The sequence below is a fragment of the Macaca fascicularis genome, chromosome 17 (assembly GCF_037993035.2).
Source record: "Macaca fascicularis isolate 582-1 chromosome 17, T2T-MFA8v1.1".
NCBI lineage: Eukaryota > Metazoa > Chordata > Mammalia > Primates > Cercopithecidae > Macaca > Macaca fascicularis.
In genome coordinates this window covers 18,385,183-18,399,824 of record NC_088391.1, presented here as the reverse complement: position 1 = coordinate 18,399,824, position 14,642 = coordinate 18,385,183, and the positions used below count along the sequence as shown (strand labels likewise).

At 41.6% G+C, this 14,642-nt stretch overlaps 1 protein-coding gene across 3 annotated transcripts in view; it reads right to left on the bottom strand.

Annotated features, from left to right (window-relative positions):
• Positions 1–14,642, bottom strand: part of FREM2 (FRAS1 related extracellular matrix 2) — a 236,459-nt gene that overhangs the window by 11,823 nt on the left and 209,994 nt on the right. For 2 of the 3 annotated variants that reach the window (XR_010582565.2, XM_065533167.2), the window contains one exon: positions 554–728. The exons of the other annotated variant lie outside the window; for it this stretch is intronic. Coding sequence is in view for 1 of the 2 variants with exons in the window: in XM_065533167.2 (XP_065389239.1) it covers positions 717–728 (12 nt within the window). In the remaining variant the exon portion in view is untranslated. Of the gene's footprint in view, positions 1–553; positions 729–14,642 lie in introns of those variants that run through there. 3 annotated transcript variants of the gene reach the window in all.

The window sequence follows — 14,642 nt, the reverse complement described above, 5'->3', positions numbered from 1 at the left end:
ATGTTGAAATCTTAATCCCTAGTACCCCAGAATGTGACTGTATTTGGGGATAGGGTTTTTAAATAGGTAATTAAACTAAAATGAGGTCGTACGGACCTTATACAATATGACTGTTGGACCTTCATCCAACATGACTGGTGTCCTTAGAAGAAGAGTAAATCTGAACACTGAGCACAAACCATGGGGCAACCATGTGAGCACATAGCAAGATGGTGGCCATTTGCAAGCCAGGGAGAGGCCTCAGAAGAAATCAAGCCTGCTGACATCTTGGTCTTAGACTTCTACTCTTCGGAATAGTGAGAAAATAAATTTCCACTGTTTATGTTGCCCAGTCTGTGACACGTTGTAATGGTAGCCCCAGCAAACTAATATATTTCCCTTTTAGTGAGTCTAGGCCCAGAGTCTGACAGTGTTCCCTTAGTGCTAATGAGGGAGAGAGGTTTAATAAATACTGATACTTGGGTCCCATTCCTACAGTTTCTGATTTAATCAATATGAGGTGTGACCTGGCACTCCCTAGGTAAGGTTAATAAGCAACAGATGTAGAGAACAATAGCTTTAGAATGATTTTACTGTTTTGCTTCATGTTTAGTGTTTCACAGACTGATGGAAATCTTGCTTTCTTTCCCTCATATGTAGAATTTAGGCAACATGGTTCTTGTAAATTCAGTGTTGAGCCAATGTGATAGGTTGCCAACACGTGGAATCCAACGATGCTACTCAACATCCTGAAATGTGAGAAAGACAGTGAGGCACTAGGCAGGCAAACAACAGAAGGACCATCTCATAGTTAATTTTTTTTCTTTGACATAAGAGGCACAGGTTGTAGTAACAGGAAAAAAAAGTAATTTACAACGAACGTGACAATGTAGTGTCTCATCTGGAGAATTTTCATGCAAATTTACTTCTTCGAATTCAGCCTAATCAAGGGCGCACGCTAGTTGCAAACTATCACTCTGGATTTTCTGGTGTCATTAAAATAGCTTACATTTCTGTATAACAGAATTTCTTGATCTTCTCTAGGTCCTCCAAGACTGTCAAAATGGAATCTATTTCCTTGATCAAACACCATTATAATGTCATTTACTCCCTCTTTTCTATATCTGTTCAAAACCTAAGAAATAAAAGTTTTATTTCTGAAATCAGCTCACAAAATAGTTGAGCCAACCCTGTGGCTTTTTAAAAACTGAGTTGTTAGCTGGGTGCAGTGGCTCACGCCTGTAATCCCAGCACTTTGGGAGGCCAAGGCGGGTGAATCACCTAAGATAAGGAGTTTGAGACCACCCTGGCCAAAATGGCGAAACCCCGTCTCTACTGAAAATACAAAAATTATCCAGGTCTGCACTTCCAGCTACTCAGGAGGCTGAGGCAGGAGAATCACTTGAACCTGGGAGGCAGAGGTTGCAGTGAGCTGAGATCACACCATTGCACTCCAGCCTGGGCAACAAAGCAAGCCTCTGTCTCAAAAAAAACAAGAGATGTTTGAGGAAATCAAAATATCTCCAGACATATTTGTTTATTCAGTAAAAAACCAGGACTGCTTGACTGTTGCTGGGGAGATTGGAATCTTGGAGAACATGAGAGAAGACTCCAGGTGCTCCACTAGCCAGTGCTACAGAAGAGCATAAACTAACCCCAATACCCTTGCAAAGGTGGGAGACTTCAGTCTTCCCATCTGAACCTGTGGACTTTCTCAATTTTTACTTGAAAGACATGGCACTCAAGTCTTAGGCTGCTCTAGTCCAAGAAAGAGAATACCAATACAAAATATTTCCAGAAGTTTTTCTATCATTTTTGAAAACTGCCAGGATAGAAATTTCTCTGCCAACATAATTTTTGCTTGCTTGCAACTTTGTAATATCTCTATTAGAGAAAGAAAAAAACCTTCCTCAGTGCTCCAAACCGTAAGGAAAAATGCTGATTGGATGATATCCCTGCCAATCATCTTAGGTATACAAGGGAGGCAGGCATGCCAAGGGAGAGAAGCAGAGAACAAGTCATGTTGAGAGGGTCTGCCTCTGTGTGTATGTCTATTTGTCTGTCCCTCCAGGTGGTTGTGGGGACAGGGTAGAAGATAGTGGGGTGGTCTGTATTCTGCTGGACCTGTAAATTAAAGAAAACCAACTCACTAGCAGATTGTTGGGGAAAAAAATATTGATTGCAAGAAACATGATTGGTACGTAATGTTGTTTTGGATATGAATTCAAATTGTTTAAAATTCCTCTGTCTCTTGGATGTCTGAACCTTTTATTCTTTGCCTTATGAAAAGAATCTATTAATTAATTAGAGACTTTGGCAAGAAGAGGATCTTTACTGTTCTTTGGCCAAAAATTCATTCATCCAGATTTTCCCCCAAAACATTTGAAAGACCCATCCAGACACCTGTATCTCCTTTGTTCTCCTGAGTCTTGTTTTTATGCTCACAACTCCTAGAGGATCTGTCATGGCCAGACCAATGGGCAAGAGGACTGGACATTGCTGGAACAGATGACTCATTGTTATTCATATACTTTTCCTTTTATCCTTTTCTGAGGGACTTGAGTCCTACTTGAGAGAAGGGAAGAAAGAGTCTAAAATTTGACTGATTTGATTTTGGCTGTGAAAGTCTTTGTTTTTACTACTTTGGTTCTGAGTATAACAAAGTATCTTGGAGTTGACCTAATGGGTCCTAGACATTCTTCTAGAGTCCACTTAACTCTGTCCCCAAGACAGATTGAAAGAGACACAACCATCGGAGTGGAGGATAGAGGTGTCCTGGGTGCAGGTAGCAGAGCTGTGATTCTAGTGGCAGACAGAGAGAGATACACTTTTCTGATTCTCTTCCACCCCTTCAGTCTTGGTTTGATCACATTATAATTCACTCTAAGGCATCCCTCATAGTACAATAGTAACTTAATACAATAGGATAAGTATTTGTATAATTCTGACATAAAGTCTTTCTCCTTCACACTGTAAACTCGTAAGGATAATGGGTACCTGGCTTAATCACCAATGTATCCTAGTACTTAACATAGTGCCTTGTACATAGTAGGTAGCTAGTAAAATACTCATTAAATAAATTTACAAATGCAAAAATTTATAAGCCATTGCAAAGGAATAGTCAGACTAGCAGTTACAACTGTTACAAGTGGTTTCTGACCCCTGCTGCTCTCTCCTGCCGCCAGCCGACGGTGCTGTCTTGGTGGTTATGGTCTTTGCTGTACTTCTTACAAGTTGTGGGCATCTTGTGGTTGTCTAGTGGTGCCCTGCACCACTACTTTTCATCAGGCTGGCTTCAGTAAAATCTATAGGTGTCATTTGAATTCACAAAAATTGATTTCACTTCGAATCACAGAGCAGTTCCAGCATGAACATACAATTTGCTACTGAGAGCCACAGAAACTCAAGTTCTCATGTAACATGTTGGCTTTACATGGATATTGTGTGTTTACTCCTACATTATAAACTGAAGCTGCTATGATGACTACCGATCCTTTTATCTTTTCTAATGTCATATATATATTTTCTTTAGTCATGCAGTTAGACATTTTTGTATTATTGATTTTATTTTGCTACATACCACTCCCCATTTATCCATGAGGGATGTATTCTAAGACAACAGTGGATGCCTGAAATCATGGCTAGTACCAAATCCTATATATACTATGTTTTTTCTTAAACATACATACCTATGATAAATTTTAATTTATAAACTAGGTAAATTTTTATAAATTAAAATTATGGTTAACAGATTAATTATAATAACTAAGAATAAAGTAGAACAATCATAACACTGTTCTAAAATAAAAGTTATGTGAATGTGGTCTTTCTCCCAAAACATATCATTTTACTGTACTCACCCTGCTTTTTGGGATCTGTCAATCTGATAACTGAGATGGCTACTCAGTGACTCATGGGCAGGTAGAGTCTACAGAATAGATATGTTGAACAAAGGAATGATTCATGTCCCAGGTGGGACAGAGCAGGACAGCATATTTCATCATGCTCCCAGAAAGGCATGCAATTTAAAACACGTACATTATTTATTTCTAAAATTTTGCATCTCATATTTTTGGACATTTATTGACCACGTGTAACTGAAGTTGCACAATGCAAAACCTCAAGTAAGGGGTAAATACTGTATTACAATTGGCTTAAACCAAACTCTGTCCATTTCTTGATGGGTTGGGCAGATGGGAAAAGGGAGCAGGTATCCATGTAGGAGTGTGTTCTCCCAGATCAGCACCATGGGTGAAACTGTGTGAGCTTGGTTCATATTTATGCAGCTTACAGATGTATTTGAAGCTCAATCATACGAATAATGTCAAATCCAACTGCAGTGGCAATTAATACTTTGTCCTCTTTTTGTCAGTATTGATTTTATCTCATTGTATTGGCCTTATTGTAAATGTTTTTGTTATTGTAAGATTTAATCGGTTTTTGGAGGGTGAGAGGTGGGGGCAGTGGAGCATAAAGATATATAAGTACCATACAATAGTTAATCATAAGTCATCAGCAAAGTCATTCCCAATTCCAACCCCTCTAAATGTCGGAGCATTAACGTATGTGTGCAGAAATGGCATCGGACTAGATACTGATTGGCGTACAGCTTGCCAAGGTAAAGGCAGTGCACTTTAAAAAACAGAGTAACACTTATTGAAGAGAAGAACACCATTTTACAGCAGATTAAGCACACTTAAGAAAGGATCCTAGTTAGAAAAACAATCTCTACACTAAAACAGGATTTGGTCAGCAGCTAACAGAGAGCCCAGCAGACAACGACCAGATGCAACTTGAGCTGCTCTCACTGAGCCATTGTTTGTCAGCGAGTGTGAGCTTTTCTTTACTTCGGTGAGATTCTCTACCTTAGATGAGTGTTCAGCGGAGCATGGTTTCTTTTCTTTTCTTTTTTTTTTCTGACTTCCTTAAACAGAAACTGTGAAAAAAGAGGGCGTACAATCTCTACAGACTGTAGGAACAATTAATTTCAAACAAATAGAAAAAAAAGAACAGAAAAGAATGGCCGTGTTTTCTGGAGGTAACAGAGTTGAAAATAATGCCGTGATAATGAAACAAAAGAACTGTTGAAAGAAGAAAGCTTAAATCACCATTCTTGGTTTGATATTGATTCACATTTCTTCTTCATCACGTTCATTTATTTGCGTCATTTCTGCCGTGACGAACTCAGTCTTTTCCTTTCTACCACATCAGTTCCTTCCTGAATCTTTGCCAACGGGCCACTGCCCAGTGATAAAAGTCTTATTGCTCAATTCTCATAAACAAGTCATAAAAAACCTCACTTCCATGATTAGCTCTGGAAAATCAGTTGAACCCTAGCCTTCAACTTCACAGGGGTTATGTGTGTCTATTTTATTTCTATAAAGGGGTGGGGGAAATTTAATCCTTGAAAAGAGTAATTGAGTAATTTCAACCTAAGATTGTGATCAAATCAGGCCTTCAGGAATGGAGAATAGATACCTGTTTTACTCTTTTCACCAACTGTTACCATGCAAAAGTATCTCATACTTTAGTTGTCTGAGTATTTAAATCCATCCATTAAGCTTACTTGTTTCTTTTATTTATTTATTTATTTTTTTTTGGTTTTTTTTTTTGTTTTGTTTTTGTTTTTTGTTTTTTGAGACGGAGTCTCGCTCTGTCGCCCAGGCTGGAGTGCAGTGGCGCGATCTCGGCTCACTGCAAGCTCCGCCTCCCGGGTTCACGCCATTCTCCTGCCTCAGCCTCCCGAGTAGCTGGGACTACAGGCGCCTGCCACCGCGCCCGGCTAATTTTTTGTATTTTTAGTAGAGACGGGGTTTCACCGTGTTAGTCAGGATGGTCTCGATCTCCTGACCTCGTGATCCGCCCGTCTCGGCCTCCCAAAGTGCTGGGATTACAGGCGTGAGCCACCGCGCCCGGCCTACTTGTTTCTTTTAAATGAAATGAGCAGCTTTAAGGACGGATGTAACTCAGGGTCTAGAAATCTTTTTTTCTTTTTATCCTCCACTTAGGACCAAATCTATGACTTAAGTTGGAATCTTTCTAGATAAAAAGTTACTTCTAAATGTAGCATTAACAGAAGGTCAGAGGCAGTTGGTAGTGTTGATGTGATGTGGGAATTGAAAAGCTGAAAGTAGTGTTGATTGTGATGGAAATGGTGAAGGGATGTGGTGGGAAGCAGTGTCCATTTGAGGGAGGTGAGGAAGGAGGAAGCTTGGGTCTTCTGATGACAAATTCTATACTCTGCTGTCTTAAAACTTCACTTTGAGTTATTGAATGTTTTAGTCCATTCAGGCTGCTATAGCAGAATATCACAGACTGAATAGATTATAAACTATAGAAATGTATTTCTCACAGTTCTAGAGGCTGGGAAGTGTGAGATCAAGATGCTGGAAGATTCACTGTCTGGTGAACACTCACTTTCTTGCTTCTAGACAGCCATCATTTCACTGCCTCTTCACATGGTAGAAGGGTAAGAAAACTTTCTGGGGTCTCTTTTATAAGGACACTGATCCCATGTGTAACGGCTACACCCTCATGACGTAATCACCTCCAAAAAGCCTGCCTCCTAATACCATCACCGTGGGGCTGAGAGTTTCAACATATGAATTTCAGAAAGACACAAATATTGAATCTTTGACATTTAGCTCCTGGCCTCCAAGGATGTACTTTGAAACTACTTTTGCAAAAATTGTAACAGTGAGAAAATTATGACAGTGACAGTGATTTGACCTAACTGACTCCATCTTGCATCCAACCTCCAAGCTATCCTTGTTCATTCTTGGGCATAGGCCAAACTAGCTTTGGGAGAAACTTAGTTTATAGTTTAACTTTGAAACAAAGATAATAACAGCCCTTTCTTGAGACAAACCCCCTTCTTGCCTGCAGACCAGACTGCCTTTGTTGGGATAACACATTTGCCAGAAGGTTAGAAATTATGATTTAGGAGTCATGCAGCTAGAGGCCACAAGATGCTAAACCTCCCCAATTGCTCCTGGGGATAGCATCATTATTATGTTAAAACCTCAGCTTAGTGCTCAAGATATTTTTCAGATCCTGCACTCAGTGGATCAGCTGGCACCACCCAGATTGATAACCTGACTCATCTGGTCTTGTGGCCCCCCACCCAGGAGCTGGCTCAGCAAAAGAGGACAGCTTTGACTCCCATGATTTCATTTCCAACCCTACCATTCAGAACTCCCCACTCCTGGGCCCTCTACCTGCCAAATTATCATTAAAAGACCTGAGTCCTCAAATTTTCAGGGAGACTGATTTAAGTAATAATAAAACTCCAGTCTCCCATTCCGCTATCTCTGTGAAAATTAAACTCTTTCTCTATTGCAGTTCCTCTGTCTTGATAAGTTGGCTCTATCCAGGCAGCAGGCAAAATGAACCTGTTGGGAGATTACAGTGTCCTTCTAAACATACCAAGTATATTGATTACGTCTCAATTGCCTCAACAGTCTCAACTCCTAGCATCAACTCTAAAATCTGAGATCCAAAGTCTCATATAAATATCTAAATCAGACATGGGTAAGACTCAAGATTCACCTTGAGACAAATCACTCTCCAGCTGCAAATCTATGAAGCAAAATAAGTTTTGCTTTTAAAGTAAAATGGTGATACAGGCACAGGATAGACATTTCTCCTAACATGAAAAACTAGGAAAGAAGAAAGGGGTAATGAATCTCAATGAATCTCAATCAAATTCAAACTACAAGGCAAACTCCATGAGATCATAGGATTGAGAATAATAATAATTTGGTTCAATGCTCTGATATCTAGGCTCACTGGGACAGACATCTCACCTTCTGGATCTACTCTGTGTCTTTCCAAAATTCATATGTTAAAATCTAACCTGAGAAGGAATGAACAAAGGCTGACAGACTTCTTGGATTTTACAGGACAGGCTCACAGAGCTATTTGGCTAGAAACACGTGCTTTTCTTCAAGACAAGGGAAGAATTACCTTGAAGGCAATTCAGAGACCATCACAGCTGCCTCTTTGATTTTAAAAGAGGGGACATTGCCTTACTTTCAACAGGCGAGATGCCTCCACCTGCACATGGGTGCATGCACGCGCGTGTACACAAACACACACACACACACAACCTGTAAAGTTAAAGGCTAGGATTTGATTTTTCCAGTGCTGCAGGTGAGCGAGGAGAGATCTATCCAGCAGGGCTCATGCACCCAGGGAACTGCTGGATGGCGCTGCCTCCACAGCTCTTAACAGAGGTATCTGGCTTGTTGAAAGCAGGTGAGGGTCCCACTTCAGCAGCCAGGCCCAGCCAGACTCGGCTTTGCCCACAAACCCAGCCCAACCTCATGCACCAGAGCCAGACTGCACAAGTCCCTGATGCTTCTCCATGGAGATGGTCTTTGCTTCATTTATGGAATAAGGTGACTCACTTGAGAGTGAGTAGACTCCGAATGCCTCTGAAAGGTGAAACGCTTCAGCCTGGGCCAGGCCGGAAGGCACGAGGGTGTTGAGGAAAGGGGGTGTGTGGTCAGTCCCTCACCTCTGCCGGTTTCCTGGTGCTTGGAGTTAGGTAACAGACGGAGCTGACTGCCTCTGTGGGCTTCGAACCTGGGCTCCCTAAGGACAGGGGTGTTTTGGGGTAGGTTGCATCCAGCAACTCAGGTTAGTCTGGTCTCATTAAGAAATCACTTCAGGGCACAAATACTTCCATGAACCTACTGAGGGCTGCATTCAGCCGTCTGCTCTGCTCTCTGTGAGACAATGAATGTCTGTCTTTCTCTTTCTGGAGAGTGTGAAGTGGGTAAATGGGCTACAGGAGGAGGGAACAAAGCGGTGGACTGAGGACCTGGACAGTGGGCTTCAGGGCACAATACTTGGGAATGGTTTAGTTTTTGGGAAGACGACCTGCTCTGGTTAAAGCCAGCATGGTTCTGAGTTGACATCCTGCCTTCCTATGTTTCATCTTCACTGCCACCTGCCACCTGCCACCTGCCACAGCCCAGCCCAGTGGCCTCCATACTCTGGGGCAAGATCAGCTTGCCCTGAGCACCTGCTGAGATCGGATTCTTCTGCCAAGGGCCCCAGGTTCTCAGCAGATATTTGAAGTGATGGTCTTTGCAGGGATTTGATTAGCTTTGATAGAAATTTAGGGAAGGGAAGTAACAAAGTTCTGAAGCCATGTTATCCCAATTCAGATCCTCCCTCTCAGTCGGAAGCAAAGAGAGAGTATAAAGAACGGGTTTCCATCTTCCGCATTTCTGGTTCTCTGCCCACCAGGGGTCTCAGGGCAGCTCTGCACAGCCAGGGAGGAGGAAGAATCTCCGACTGCTCTGCCGTCTGTCAGACAATGTAAGCCCGGTGCACACTGGCGGACAGACGACACTACAGTGGGAATGGGGTGATCGGCCTCCCTGGAAACAGCCTCTCTCCCACCCCCCCCCCTCACTCTTTCATGCTTGACGCCTTTGCTTCTACTTCTTTGTTTGTGGATCTGCTTAGTGTACAGCTGCGTAAATTCACATAGTGCTGAGTAAGATTGAGATCAGTCAGCTTAACCTGGCCAACTTTTCTCAGGATCTCTCAGAAACTCCCACCCTGGGATGAGAGCTCAGAATGTAAACTGAGTCATTATGGGGAATGAAGATCTGATAGAAACTGTATTTTCCAGGCACGTGTCGGCTCAGGGAGGGAGGCAGCCTCAAAGGAGCCTGCGATGCTACGCAGCCAAGGCCTGCAGAAGATCACACGACGTTATTAAACATGTTGATAAATTCAGTCACACGGCCATTTACACAACCTCTGTGAATTACAGCAGTTCATGAATCAACTTCGTGAAGCTAACCTGGACGTAAAGGAGGAGGCTGTCTATTCTTAATGGAGTGGCAGCCTCCTGGAATAACATTTCAAGTAAATAGCCAGGAACAGAAGCTCCCTTGATGTCATGACAAGACCACTTTATGAGGAGTAATGTATTTGCATTGCAGGGATTCTAGGTGACACACTAAGTGTGCCTCAGACAAGGGTATTGATCACGGGCCTCGGAGGATTGCAGTCCAGTACAAGGACAGCCTGGGAGAAGGGAATCCTCTGCAGACATGTGCTGTGAGTGAGTCAGCAGACACCTAACTATACATTGTGGGAGCTGCCCTGGAGACGAGGACAGCATGCTGTAAGTGGGTGCAGGGAATTCTCTTCCAACATGAGGGTGGTCTATGGTAGGAGGCAGCCAGGTGAGGACGGGGATGGAGAGCATCCCAGGAGTGAAGACATATGTGAAAAGCAAAGTGCAGATAGGCAAAAACTAACAGAAACAGGGGTTTCTGTTAGTTTTTTCATTATCTTAAAAAAATACCTGAGGCTGGTAATTCAAAAAGAGCCTTATTTGGCTCACTATTCTGAAAGCTGTACTAGCATGGCACCAGCACCGGCCCAGCTTCTGGTGAGGCCCTGGCAACTTGCCACTAACTCCCCAGAATTTCTTCTTAAGCTTCTCTCTGAATAAGTGGTACGGTTCAGAGTAGAGAAGCTCTTAAGGAAGTGATCTTTCCAGTGGTCCTTTTCATGGGAGGTAATTCGACAGGTGAATTTGAGCCTCGTTTACACCATACATGGGGCAGAGAAAATAGCCAGAATTAAATAAACTTAACAGCGTCTTCCCCAAAAGAGGATTCATGAGAGTAAGTACGTTGATCTCTCTTGAGCTCTTCTCCACTGGCAGCTGGAAAGTCTTTGTAAGGATCCTTCTCCCTGGACTTCCTTTTGTGTTTTTCCATGCTTCAAGATATGGTGCCCATAGACCTAGCTTCTTGTGATAGGGTGTTTTGTCTTAAACTAAACAGTTTCAACTGTAGTGCAGAGGAAGCTGTGTTGTGTCATAAAAAAATAAGTACAGTAATTTCCCCTTATCCATGGGGGATACTTTCCAAGACCACAGTGAATGCCTGAAACCATGGCTAGTGCTGAACCAGAAATATACTGTTTTTTCCTAAACATATATATCTATGATAAAGTTTAATTTATACAGTAGGCACAGAAAGAGATGAACAATAATAACTAATAATGAAATAGAAAAATTGTAACAATATACTGTAATAAAAGTTATATGAATATGGGGTCTCATAATCTCTTATGCTGTAATCTCCCTTCTTGTGATGATGTGAGGTGATACAACGCCTATATGATGAAATGCAGTGAGATGAATGAAGTAGGCGGAGTGATATAGTGTTAGGTTACTACTGACCTTCTGACGTATAGTAACCTGCTTTGGGTGATTGTGGATCATGGAGTCATGATGTTGATGGTTGGATGTCAGGAACAGAGCGGGAGTACAGCATATAAAGTGAGAATACACCGGACAGAGGGAAGATTCCCATTCTGGGTGGCATGGAGCAGAATAGCTCAAGATTTCATCAGCTTCTCAGAATGGCACACTATTTAAAATGTATGAATTATTTATTTCTGGAATTTTCCATTTAATATTTTTGGACTGTGGTTGACTGTAACTAAAACCACACAAATCAAAACTGCTGATGTAATACTGTGAAATATATGTTTGTTCTTCAACGCCGTTTCCTGGCATAAAACTCATAAAAACCTTAGAATCTCCAAAATGATGTCTTTTGTATGCTAATTATTGAACGATGGCTGGCAGCACCAGGGTGGGGGTTGGTCACCAGGAAGAAGACCAAGGCATGATTAGAGGGCTGGGACTTTCAGCCTCACCCTCCAGCCTCCTGGGAGGCGAGAAGGGCTGAAGGTTAAGTGGATCACTGATGGCCAGTGATTTAATCAGTCATACGTATATATTGAAGTTTTCATAAAAACCCAAAGGACTGGGTTCAGAAAGCTTCCAGATAGCTGTACACATAGAGATTCCTGGAGGGTGGAGCGCTCAGAGCGGGCATGGAAGCTCCGTGGCTCTTCTCCCATACCTCGTCCTACAGTCTCTTCATCTGTAGTCTTTGTTTTTTGTTATCGTTAGTTTTGTTTTGTTTGTTTTGTTTTGTTTTGTTTTGTTTTAGAAGGAGTTTCACTCTTGTTGCCCAGACTGGAGTGAAATGGTGTGATCTTGGCTCATTGCAACCTCTGCCTCCTGGGTTCAAGTGATTTTTTTGTATTTTTAGTAGAGACGGTGTTTCAGTATGTTAGCCAGGCTGGTCTCAAACTCCTGACCTCAGGTCATCCACCCGCTTCGGCCTCCCAAAGTGCTGGGTTTACAGGCGTGAGCCACCAGGCTTGGCCATCTGTAGTCTTTGTAATTTCCTTTATGATACGCTGGTAAACATGTTTCCCTGAGTTCTCTGAGCCGCTATAGGAAGTTAATCAAACCCAAAGATGGGGTCATAGGAACCCTAACTTGAAGCCAGTCAATCAGAAGCTTTGGAGGCCCCGACTTCAACTGATGGTTGCAGAAGAAGTCATATGAGACTGAGCCTTCAGCCTTTGGGATCTGATGCTGTCTCCAGGTAGATAGCATTGGAATTGAATTGGAGGTCACTCAGTTGCTGTCAGCTGCAGAAATTATTACTTGCATGTTGGTGGGGAAATACCCCACACCTTTGGTCATAGAAAAGTTTTGAGTTGATGATTGTTGCTGCGCTGTGAGGGCATAGGAAAAACATGTTGAGTGTGTTTTTTCTACACATGTAGTGGATAAGGGGGGGGACTACTGTATACTCTGTCCTAACTGCTCCTAGTTTATTTGTTCAGAAATCATGATCCTTAAGTTTGACATTCTTTGCTTATGATACTGATCCTGCTAATGATAACATTTTCTGTCAGTCTGATATGATTTTGTTAGGATTATGGCTACTGTACAGCCCAGTTCACTGGTAGGTATCACATTTTGATAAATGGTATTTATTAAATAAATAAATACATTTGATAAAGACAAAGAAGGGGAAATAAGAGCTCTTAGTGCATTAATTCCCTACCAATAGTATAGTTAGTAGTAATCCTAGTATAATCTGCAGGTATATCCCAAGGGAATGCTTTGTAAAAAATTGTCAGAGTCCAAAGTTACTAAGTTGTATCTTATCTTTCTTATGAGAAGCAGGGCTAGATAGAAGTTAATCATTGTTATTAATCTCCTCAAAGTGTTTGGTGTTGTTGATTTTTCTATTTTTTGTTTTAATTGGTTTCATCTTTGATGTCTGATATGGTTTGGATGTGTGTCCCCACTCAAATCTCATGTCGATCTATAATCCACAGTGTTAGAGGTGGGGCCTGGAGGGAGGCGATTGGATCTTGGGGGTAGATTTTCCCCTTAGTTCTGCGTCTCAGTTGTGAGTGAGTTCTCACGAGATCTGGTTGTTTAAAAGTGTGTGGCACCTCCCCACCCCCTGCCTCCTGCTCCAGCCATGTGAAGTGCTGGTGACTCCTTTACCTTCCGCCATGATTATAAGCTTCCTGAGGCCTCCCAGAAGCTGAGTAGATGCCAGCATCACGCTTCCTGTATAGCTTGCAGAACCATGAACCAATTAAACCTTTTTTCTTTATAAATTACCCAGTCTCAGGTATTTCCCTTATCGGTGCAAGAACAGACTAACACAATGTCGTAGTCCTTTTGCCCTGCTGTAAGAAAATACTATAGACTGGGTAGCTTAAAAACAACAGAAATTGATTTCTCACAATTCTGGAAGCTGTGAAGTCCAAGATCAAGGTGCTGTCAAATTTGGTGTCTGGTGAGGGAAACTTCCTGGTTCATAGATGTGTTCTTTTTCCCTATGTTCTCACATGGCAGAAGACATGAAGAAGCTCTCTGGGAATTCTTATATAAGGGCACTAATTCCATTCATGAATGAGGGCTTGGTCCCCATGACCTAGTCACCTCCAAAAACCCTCATCTAGCAATAACATCACCTCCGTGATTAGGTTTTAACACATAAATTTTGGCGGGACACAAACATTCAGACCACGGCAGATGTTAACTATTTTCTTTCCTCTGCTTCCTTTGCATTTCATTTCCTCTTCTTTTTTCTAGTTTCTTAAGGTAGCAGTCCAAGTAATTGATTTGATACTCCTCTAATGCAGGACATTCAGTGATAAACATTTTTATTTAAGTACTGTGTAGTTGCACTCTATGACTTATGATATATTGTGTTTTCAGCGTATCGAATGTTCAAAATACTTTCTAATTTCACTTTTTATTACCTCTTCAACCCAGAGTTATTTGGATGTGCATGACTTCGTTTCCAAATAATTAAGTTTTTCCAGAGATGTTTTTGTTATTGATTTCTAATTTGATTGCTTTTCAGTCAGGAACATACTTTGTATAGCTTAAATCCTTTTGACTTCATTCTTTTATTAACATTTATTGTATGATCTAGAATGTGGTCTCTTTTGGTAACTGTTCCATGGGTACTTGAGAAGAATAGCGCTGTTCAAGTCTACTCTGTCTTACTGATTTTCTGCCTCCTTGTTCTATCAGTTCACTAAGGGGTATTGAAATCCTAGACTATACTTGTGAATTTCTTTTTCCAGTTCCGTTCATTCTTGCCTCCCCTATTTTGAAGCTGTCATGTTATTGTATGAATAAACATTTAGAACTGTTATGTTTTTGTTATTATGAAATGACCTTGTTAGTGCTGAAAATGTTTTTGCTATGAAATCTCCTTTGGTACCAATACAGCCACTTCTCCTCCATCTTCTTTTGTTAAGTGTTAGTATGGTATATCTTGTTCCAT